The 11,148-nt window shown below is 36.8% G+C and overlaps 1 protein-coding gene across 1 annotated transcript; it reads left to right on the top strand.

The window, feature by feature from the left end:
• The first annotated feature begins 1,019 nt into the window (after window positions 1-1,019).
• Window positions 1,020-5,711, top strand: nppa (natriuretic peptide A). The gene is made up of 3 exons (XM_023266510.2): window positions 1,020-1,175; window positions 4,633-4,939; window positions 5,334-5,711. Exons 1-3 carry the CDS (start codon window positions 1,065-1,067, stop codon window positions 5,336-5,338), a joined length of 423 nt encoding a protein of 140 aa, XP_023122278.1. The 5' UTR covers window positions 1,020-1,064; the 3' UTR covers window positions 5,339-5,711.
• The last annotated feature ends 5,437 nt before the right edge of the window (window positions 5,712-11,148 follow it).

The following is an 11,148-nucleotide window of genomic DNA, read 5'->3' as shown; positions in this document are numbered from 1 at the left end:
TGGAGGTATTGTTATTATTGTTGTTATTATCACATCCCTGACCTGACCCCAATTGTACGGTCTCACCACACTCACAGCTTCCTCTCTCCCAAATTCCTCTTCCAGAGAAAACAGGGAGACTGAACACATTGCTGAGATTTCTTGGTGCAATCTTGATCTCTCTCATGTTAAGCGTCCTTGCCAACACTAAAGCTTTCGCTCTGTACATTTCCATCTACCTTCTAGCTCATACGTGCACCAAATAGGAGCTCCTTTCCTTTCTCGACCTTGAAATGGCCACCAGAAATGTCCACTCAAAATCTTTCTTCTGCACTCTATGAGCTGTACCCTGTCATTACAGCAGTTCTTCTTTTTGGACTTGAGTGGTCAGTAAAGGTTATCCTTATCCACTGATCATATTATACTGGATAGAACTGCCCTTGCCAATTAGCAATGCATGGTATTCAAATACTGGAAAGGTATTGTAGTAGCCTGCTGGTAAAAACCATACTAGGTGCCTAACTAACAATATGGATATACAGTATGTGGTACACTAATCACATTTACAATGGTTTTCTCTTCTAATCTAAATAATGTAAACCCTCAGTCGCCCAGGAGCAGCAGTTTTAACCTACTATGGTATTTTTCATGCTCAGTAACATGACATGACGTAATGACAGTGTTAAGTATTTGCATGGTGAATGTTGCATTCCTGTCAATACACACCATGTCTGAGCTCAGAGATCTGGGATGGCTCCTGAGGTCATGCCACTGCTAGCTGGTAAACATGATGATACCCAGACATGTATACTGCACGCAAACACACAGGGACGCCCGCACGCACACACGCACACACACATACACACATCACCTACCACTAATCGTCTAAGCAGCACTTAAAAAGACATCTGACAAGTTGCCTTATCATACAGAGGTGTCAGAATGCACTTGAGACATTTACAAAATGATGAGTCACTGCCTGTCCATTGCATGGGCAACATTTGTGGGTTGGTATGTATGTGTCCTGACATGTATATAAAATCTCGCAGTGCAGGCTGTAGTATCAATAGTAGCAGAGGGATAACATGAGAACTATGGTGCTGTGGGGCCTGTTGGCCTTTCTGTTTCAGCAAACACTGGTTAGCAGCCACATACTGGGAAGGCCCTCCTCCACCAGTGAACTAACTCAGCTCAAGGTAAGGAACCACATCACCACTTTAGTCACCACACACCTATTTGTCTGAACAATGCACTCAGTACATTCACAGTTACACACAAGGAGTTAACAATATGGTTAGTTCAAAGATTCACCTGTCAGCGGCAGCCAGGTTCTGCTCAAGGTTTCTTTCCGTGAAAATGGAATTTTTTCTCGCCACCGTCACCTTAGGGCTTGTTATGGGGTTCAGGCATATGGGTTCTGTAAAGCATCTTGAGACAATTTGAATTATAATTTCCGCTATATAAATAAAATTGAATTGAATTGAAAGATGAAGTCATCCTATACTGAACTCTTGTTGTTTCTAGTAAAACAGATGACATTGATCTAATTCATTCAGATTTTGAAATTTTTTCCTCTTTCTTATTGCAGTGAAGGTGAAAACAGGTCCACAGCTAACACTGTTATGTTGTCCTGTCATTTTGGGGTATTATTAAGCTTTTTACATTTGTAATGAATAATAACTTACATATGTCTAGGGGTTGTTACAATATTTTTACATCCATTATTTTTTTTAAATAAACATTTCTCCACAAAAATGTTAAAGTCTGACCGTGCGGTGAGGGTACTGAATCTGCAGTCTTATTGTGTAAAATACATGGAAATATTTTATTTTTAATGCTCCGTATTTTTTTTAGTTGTCTCCTTTGAAATTCCTCAGAAAGAGCTAAAAGTAATCTGATTCTAATTGTAGGTGAAAGGTGTTAACATAACACCTATTTACTGGTTTTATTTAGAACTGCTTTCTAATCCGTTTGTCATAAATATGTCATAAGAAAAGGTTAAAATGTCACTGTGACTGATACAGCTAATTGCTATAAATAAAGACCAATAAGCTATATTAAAATGTGTTTAAAAAACACAAGTGAGGCTTAATCAGTATTAGTTGATTAAAAATAAATTGAAGTCGGGCTTTAATGCGTTAATGTGTTAATGAAACAAAAAAATAAACAGTATCACCCAAAAGTTATGTCAAAATGCAAATGAAACTACAATATAATTGACAGAAATAGTAACACATTGATAAGAATAATAATCATGATATTAATGTTCTCAGCATACTTTCGTTTGTTTAACTTGTTGAAAGGCAAAGGTGATTTTCCGTGTCAGTTCAGCCGGGTGTTTTACTAAACTTCTTCAGCCCAGTTTTTTGTTTTGTTCATTTCTTATTCTGGTGGAAGACTAATCAATATGAAGGAGAAATCCCAAATATTAGAACCAAACTGGAGCTATTTATCAAGTGGCAGTCACTTTAAATTATAGAGCAAGATTAACTGTTCAAAAAGGCTGCTTTGAAATGTTACATATTTATTATATATGTATTATCATATGAGAGACTTTTTAAATGAAAATATGTGACATTTGACAATTTTGAACAGCTGTATTTGACACAATTTCTCCCAAATCAGAGAAAATTTGAAGCTTGTACACATTGTACATATCTGTCCTGTTAAGCAATATAAAGATACAGCACATCTAAGCAGCTTTATGAAACCCCTAAACTTGCTCTACTTTTGAAACCTAACCAATATCCAACCTGTTTTTAAGGAGCTATTAAGTACTAACAACATTTATCAACTCCAGTCAGCAGCAATAATTTGAATCAAGAAATACTCAATCATTTAGGGTTAGTAACAGGTTGTCAATTTTCCATCCACTAATTTAATAGACAATGCAAATTATTGTGTTTCCATGATTATGTGAACGTTAGGAGTTTGGCATATCAACTGGTGGCAGTATAGTTTTCCAGGAAGTAAAAGTAGACCATTGTCAAAAAAAAAAAAAAAAAAACAGGACAAAGGTAAGCTTATGTAACTTAAAAGGTCAAGGATTAAACAAAAGACAAAAATATAAAATCTAACTTTTTTTTTGTCTGTGTCAGGTAGTTGAGGGAAATTATTGTCTCCTCATCTCTCCACTTAGAGCTGATACTCTGTTCACTGCAATTTTTCAACTTTTTAGTGGAGCAGAAGCTTCACTGGATACCTGAATCACATTCATGAGCTAGTTTGGAATCCTTAACAAAACAACACAGGGATAGAGGGTTAGTGGGTAACATTTTCACACTTTTTCTGATTTCAATCAGTGATCACAGACTATTTATAAACAATTTCAGGATGGATACAAAATTAGTCTATGGCAATCCTCTTCCTGAGTAGTATTCATAATATAAAGAGACAAAGTACAACTGGATCTGCAACTGGAAATCACATTTGAAAATCACACTAATATTTGTAATCACGCAAATGACAATCACATCTTTGGGCCATAACCTTGTGGTGTGTTGTTGTGTATGTTATAACACAGAAGTGGTGCTTCTCAAAACTAACCTGTCTCACGACGGCCTAACCCCAGCTCACGTTCCCTATTAGTGGGTGAACAATCCAACGCTTGGTGAATTCTGCTTCACAATGATAGGAAGAGCCAACATCGAAGGATCAAAAAGCGACTTCGCTATGAACGCTGTGAAGGATTACTTCGCAGTTTGACACTGTGCAGATGGATTTATTTTTTTCTTTTCCAGACAGACAGATGTGAGGACTTTACAGGGTCTGCTGATGAGATGACGCATTTATATCTGTACAATGCACTACAGTGGCTACTTATACTGTGGTAATAGGGTTGCTTCTCAGCAACGGAGTGGGCCTGAGACTGGGGGACCAGTTAGATTTACATGACAAGGAGCTGAAGCAAATAGCAAAGACAATGCTCAAGTGGCATCAGGAAAAGTCTTCAGGTTTCCTATATTGGTCCAATCAAAGATGAGCTATAAACCTGACACAGCATCTGTGTGGAGACCTCAGGCTGGCAGTTCACACATACTTGTCACCTAATCTGGCAGAATTTAAAAGGTTCCACAAAAAAGAATGGAATGAACCTGAAAGTCCAGGTGTGAAAATTTTTTGAGGCTTACCCAAGAAGGGTTGAAGTTGTAGAATTAAGTATGTATCAGAATAAAATGTGCTAAAATGAAGGGATTTGTATGGAACATAATTATTAACTGTACATAATTTTGGAGATTACAGTTTCAAATGTGACCCAGGCAGTATGCCCCCTGCCTAAGCATTCACATTTATATTAAACAATCTGTCAAGCCATTTTTCATAATGCTCTCAGGCTGACTCCATTATACTTACTTGCACGCTTAGTTTAAAATTCGAAACTTCAATAAATTCAATTTCAATTCAAAAATTGAATTGAAATTGAACTGAATACCATTTAATTTTATAAAAAATATATATTTAACATTCCTGTTCTAGCAGTTTTTAAGACACCATTTCCCACAAAGACAAGGTTAAAGTCTGGGCTACCTCTAGCTACTGGTTCTCTAATTGCCTGTGGTTCTGAATCATTATGCATTCCTAATGTCTTAAACATACAGGCATGAATGTATCCAACTTGGGATTTGACTGTAAATCATCATCTTTCTACAACAGTCTTTACTGGACCATTTTGAAGAGACTCTGGCTGAAGTAGCTGAGGAGGAGGACTCTGAAGCTGATTATGAAGGGATAAACAAAAAACCTGAGCACAGCCAGTCCAGCCAAGGATGGAGCCTGGACCGGGAGGGGAACCAAGAACTGCTGATATCAGAAAGAGCTCCAAAAGAAACTGAGGGCCACAGTCAGAGAAGTCGCCTACAGGACTTGCTGATGACCGCCAGAAAACGGGCCTCTGGCTGCTTTGGAGCCAGAATGGATCGAATAGGAAATGCCAGTGGTCTGGGATGCAACAATGGAAGAGGTAAGACTACAGTCATGGACAGAAGATAGAAGTCAAGTTAGGACTTAAAAGATACAAGCATGAAGTCCAAATTTTGTGTTGGTTAAGTGGTTATAGGTTAGAAGTCAAATTTTAATTTGAAGGAAATGTTCAACATTTTTGGAAATACGCTCTTTTAATTGTTTCTCATAATAAAATTTGAAAGTAGAATACAATGCAATAATTCTCCTGTCACACTAGCTACATTTGACCTCATATTGAATTCAAATTATGTGTATGCTGTCTCTACCTTCTTTTAATGAGTACCGTAGAATTAGAGGTCTTTAAATGAAATAAATATGCATGAATACATTTCAGTCCTGTTACATGACATATTATAACATGCTCGTTTTTGTGTTTGTCATTTTCCTACCAGGATAGTTTGGCAGTTTCCTCAGGCACATGTTGGACTGTGATGTTGGAACTGAAGATCCAACTAAAAACATTGGAAATGTATGGATTGGCAGTGACAGTTCAACTGTGTATCTTTGTGTGTGTGTGTGTGTGTGTGTGTGTGTGTGTGTGTGTGTGTGTGTGTGTGTGTGTGTGTGTGTGTGTGTGTGTGTGTGTGTGTATGTGTGTGTTTGTGTCTTTCATTGTTTGAAGTGACAAGTCAGCTGTTTGCAAACTCTGTAATGAATACTGCAGTCTGTTAGACTAAGTAACATGAGCATGTTAAAAGAAACAAATTAACTACATAATGTAACTGCACGTTGTTAACAAACATAAATAAACATTTTTTTCATATGAAAAATTCTGCAGATTTTTTTCAAGCGTTACTATTCGATTACTGTGGATTCTCAGAGTCTATGTAGCTACTGTTGTCACCTGATTATATGTGTGTGTGTTACAAGTAGAATGAGACAAGATGAGATAAGAACAGTAAAGGTAAGACAATGAATTATATTTCCATGATTAGCTGCAGCGTCACTATGTTTGTACTTTTCTTGGTGTGGGAATGGCAATGTCAAAAGCCTTTTGCAGACATGAGATATGCCACACTGCTGTCTTTACCAGTCAGTTTAAGCAACCACATTTTGTTTTTCAGACATTTCTCCATCAATGTTCCTGACAGCTTCATTCAGAAAAACTCTCCACAGTGGCAGAGAGAGACATGGTATGCATGTGCTACTTCTATAATCTAAATAATACTTCTTGAACAGAAAATCAAAAATATTCCTACAGCTGTGATAGAGCTCAGATTAAGACTGAGGATGGCAACAGTGTAACTGTGACTGTGTATGTTGCTAGTCCTGCGTATGAATGAAAGTCTGTTGATCTGGAGACACTCAAATGAATCCTATTGAGGTAAGAAGTATTGAGCTAAGCTGTTAGTGTCTGTTTTTATCCCAGTAGAGTGTTTTTTTTTGTTTGTTTGTTTTTTTTTTTTAAATTTCACTTTGTAAAATGAATGACAAAAGTTGATTTGTTATTTTGGCACACAAGATCTGTCTTTTGCTCTCTGTTTTTGGAAGAATATTGGTGTCTTCCTCAAATCAATTCACACAACTTGAAGCACTGATGCTTGTGTGCGTCTTTCTATTAATGTGACTGAGTAAATGATATGGAACTCTACTAGGTTGGACCTAGCCAGGCTGCTTTTCCAGAAAAGCAAACAAGGTGCTCATTCAGACATGAAGCCAACGATTTCAGATGCCATCAGATTAATGGGAAGAAACACATGTCTGAAAAGAGCTCAGGAGTAACAACCCTGGCTATAGCAAATGGAGTGCAGTGGAAGAATTTTATATAACATATAAGAAGTACCTTGAACTGACTGACTAATGCTGTGGTTTCATGCAATATATATAAAAATAACTGAACTGAATCAACATTAAGATGAAATAATGCTTATAATATTCACAATCTTAGTTTACAATCTGAGTATGTTAGTATGTTATGAAGCTTTCAGTTACTACTGTAATTAGCGATTAAGTGAAAGTACAGCTGAGGTTAAGGGGAGTGGAATATTTTGAGTTGGATAAATATATCCAACTCAATATATACAACAGTTAATTATATTTAATCATTATCTGATGAGAGTGCTACAGGGGACAGATCAGAAACCTATGAGTCATTATAATTGTCCCGTAGCTATTAAGACATTTTACTCAGAACCAAAAATGGGGTGTGTTATCTGAGGTCTAACAGTACAGTATATGTACAGGGTTCCAAGACAGTTAATCCAGACTTTTTGAGATATTTCAGTCTTGACCAAAGTGATGGACTGACTTTTGTTTTTCAAATATGAATAAATTATTTCCTTTAAACCCTGTTGCTCACCCAGTCAATGCTAAGGCTCTGTTCCCTCTGCAACACTCAACAGTATAACCAGGTGTAAGCAGTGGATTATGAATGAGAATTATTTTTTTTGTGAAATGAAAATTTATTATTGAGAGAGTGGAGGTGACTCATACAAGGCATATGGCAGTGATTCACCAATGAACTACTATTGTCTAAATGTATCTGACAGGCAGCAAAAAGGAGATGTCACTGTGGGTTATGAGAAAGTGATGGTCACACTGTCCTGTCTACTTCCATTATAAAGATAAATTAAACCCCATTAACACATCAGTGAAGCTTTTCATCTGATCATAGCAACCAACCAGGCAGGTGCGGAGGAAAACGAGCCTAAACTGAACTGTATCCATTCTTCGTGTCCTTTTCTATGATGTCTTTGGAGCTAGTGGGACAGAACCCACACTGTAACAAATTGCTGTAAAAATACAGCATATTTTGTACAGCAATATACCGTTCTTTGTAAATACAGCTGAATACTGTAAATTCACGTGTTTTTCAACAACAAAATATTAACAGCAAGCTACCGTACAATCTTACTGCAGATTACAGTATTTTTCTGGTTTGGGTTGATTTGAGTGTTACTGTTGGCACAGTGCGACTGTTACTCATCTCGGTAAATCTTCCTGCACATCACTGCATTTAGCAAACGGTCAACACAAAGAAGTGACGAAATAGGGTTTAAATATTTTGTATCAGTGAATTTACTCATTACTGAGGGAAAAATTAGGAGAAAAGGAAGAATTGAGGACGACGATTTTCGGTCCGGCTCTGACCTGCACGGACCACCTGTAGCCGATTCATCCTGCTCCGGTTCACTTAAGAAGGTAACTGTGATTTTTTTAAAAAGTCAGTCTTACTTTTAATTCTGTCAGTCTATTTTATGTTTTATTCTTTGACAGTATAACATAAACATAACCAAGTTAGTTACTGCTTGGTGTTAGCCACGAGTCGCAAGCATGAATGCTAATGTTTCCCACACTGTTAGCTAGCAGCTAGCTAGCTAGCAGCTAGCATGCTCCCCTTTGGCTGCAGAGTGGACACAGCTTTGGGTCTTTCTTTTAGACCAGACCAGGAAAATGAATTTCTAAGCAACCAAATCCAACTAGGTTAGGTTATCTATTTCTGTCTTTCGTGTAATTTTCCATCAAATATACAATGTGATGCTCCACTGATCTGTTATCAAATCTCCACATGTACTTGTCTGCATTCGACCATTTGGGTTATTTCAAGTTTTAAAAAAAGTTTGTAGGATGTGTCATGTTGCTTTTCTCTCCACTTAGGAAAGGTAAATTTGCTTGTTATACAAACGGCTGCAAAAATTAGATTTAAATGTGTAAATAGCTGTTATAAGTGGAAGCCTCTGTTTTGCTTAATAATTTGAGTTTCCTGGTTTTTTAGTTTTGTTTTGTTAGTTTTTCCTTTTTTTGATGATGAATGTGACACAGGTCTTGCGAAGTGGCGTAAAGGTATTAAAAATTTGCAGAATAAATGGTTAGTGCCACGTTAAAATCCGGTACCTGAGGTTTACAAAACTGTCAAGAAAAAAATTTTCTGATGAGGGATTCTCAAAAATACGTAATTTAAAAACTACATTAACTTTTGGGAAAATGATGTGATTTTGAGATGCTCGCCAAGGTGCACTATTGCAGATCTTATACTAATGTGACATTTAAGGGTTGCTGGGAGTAAATATCAATAACTGTTTTGATTGGATTTAGTTCAGAGACCTAAATACCTCCTTATGCCTATCTACCGCGTCAAGGTACCAATCACAGACGGGGTTTTTTTTTTTTTTTTTTTAATTTTTAAAATGTTTTGTTTATCTAAAATGTATCTATGTAATTCTAAAAACGACATGAAATAAACAAGATTAAAAGAAAACAAAAACAACAAATCATTGAGTACAAGAAATTGCAACATTTAACAGTTAACTGTCCAAATGCTTGTTGCTCATGACTCAGAGATTGACAAGTCTGAGTGCACTGTGTCTGAAGCCTATTCCGACTTATTTCCCAGTCCTTTATTTGAAGATTTCTGGCGTTTGAGGAAATAGGGACATGCACAACAAAGAATGCATCAAGTTCAATGTTGTAAAGTCAACTGGCTCTTCCAGAGCAGCAGGCTTTCCCTTGTCTAATTCCAAGAGGCTGTTACTGCAGCGCGTACAGATACCATTGGGCAACTTTTGATCAGTTGGATCAAAATCTTCCATGAAGAATTTGTGTACTCTAATGAGAACAATTCCTGTGATAGGCACCATGGATGAGCCTTTCTTAAAGCAGACAAGGCAAACCAAAGATCGATTGATATCATGAGTTTTTGCTGGCGGCATTCTTAGTCTAACTCAGGTTGTGTAATATCAGTCACTATCTATTTATCTCAACTTCAACAAAAAGAATAAATTGCTTGTGAAAAAGAGCTAATTAAGGCCTCTAACATGTTATACACTGCAAAACAGATATTAAGTTTGGCACATAACAGAAAAGGAAGGGTGCAACCCATTGCCTCTTTCAGGTCATCTTTCAAAAGTTTAAATACATTTCTACCATAACATTTGATTTGATGAAGCTAATAGAAATGCTAACTTGCCAACTACTGTGTTACACTAAAATCAGCATGTACCTTGAGATGCAAATGTAGAGGACTAAAGATGTGTGGGATGACTAGTGTTTCAACAGATTAATGTATGAAAAGTAAATGGACCAGATGGGCTTTCTCCTTATGAAACTTTCAGTACTATGGAACTAACAATAATACGTGTGCACACCAAAACTGCTGAGATAGGATGATAAGGATACATCTCTTACTTTGATGAATTATGTACATGAGCACCAAATTTACCTGAAAACTACGCACATTGGCCCTGTTTCTTGATTTTAAGTCAGTGATTTATACAATTCTTAGTAGAAATATTCATGAAACTTGTGTCAGAAATATTTGTGTGCAATAATCACATACTTCTGTTTAAGGAATAAGAGAATGTGCATCATGCTTGCTATTAACACTGTACCTCAGCAAGGCTGTGTGCACTCACCAACATTGTTTACTATCTATACCATTCACTTTTGTAATATTACTTTGAAATATTTACAATTTGTAAGCCTCAAAACATCTGTTTCATGCTTTGAATGCCACATCTAGTTGAAAACTTGCAAAAGTATGCCTTGGGAAGCAAGTAAAAATCATGTAATTTTTGCAAAAATAGCCATAGATTTAAAATCAATTTTCTTGAGAATCCCTCATTAGAAAATTTTTTTCTTTGCAAATTTGTAAACCTCAGATACTGAATTTCAACGTGGCAATAACTATTTATTCTGCAAAATTTTGATACCTTTATACCACTTCGCAAGACCTGTGGTGACAGAGTTCCATATTAAGTTTAAGGGATCTTTGCCTGCCACAACTAATATATTCTTTCTTTGTCATTTCATTGTAGGCACTTTCTTGGTATCAACCCTGAGAGGGGAACAAAGGCCAGCCAAGAGAAGGTGATGTCCAAGAGGTCAGGGAAGCTGCTCCAGAAAAAGACATCTACTGTGAATCCCCATGTAGCCACCCTTATAAAAAGACTAATGGACTCTGAGTGGGACTTCATGTAAACCCACAACACCTCTCCACACAGGACCTCACTTTCACACAGGAAAAGCCCAGTCTGCAACCAGATGTTCATGTTGTCATTTTAAGGTAACAAGTCTCAGTATTGTGTTCAGTTCAGTATAAAATACTTCAGTCTTGGTGTCTAAGTTTTGAAGTTCCAGGTTTGTTCCATGACGTGGCATTTATTGAACATGATCATGAGTTATGAAAGACTGATTCTGAAGGCAAGGTACCTGAAATGTGATATGCAATTTTGAAACGGATTGTTGAAAACCTGTTAAACATCATTAATT

This window comes from Amphiprion ocellaris, chromosome 8, assembly GCF_022539595.1.
Source record: "Amphiprion ocellaris isolate individual 3 ecotype Okinawa chromosome 8, ASM2253959v1, whole genome shotgun sequence".
In the NCBI taxonomy this organism is placed as follows: domain Eukaryota; kingdom Metazoa; phylum Chordata; class Actinopteri; family Pomacentridae; genus Amphiprion; species Amphiprion ocellaris.
Note: the sequence above shows the minus strand (reverse complement) of the source record. Positions and strands in the feature narration are given on the sequence as shown.

Coding starts and splice junctions, on each gene's coding strand:
- nppa (XM_023266510.2), top strand. CDS start 1,065: ATGAGAACTATGGTGCTGTGGGGCCTGTTGGCCTTTCTGTTTCAGCAA. Junction 1,176..4,632: donor GTGAACTAACTCAGCTCAAG/GTAAGGAACCAC, acceptor TTTCTACAACAG/TCTTTACTGGACCATTTTGA.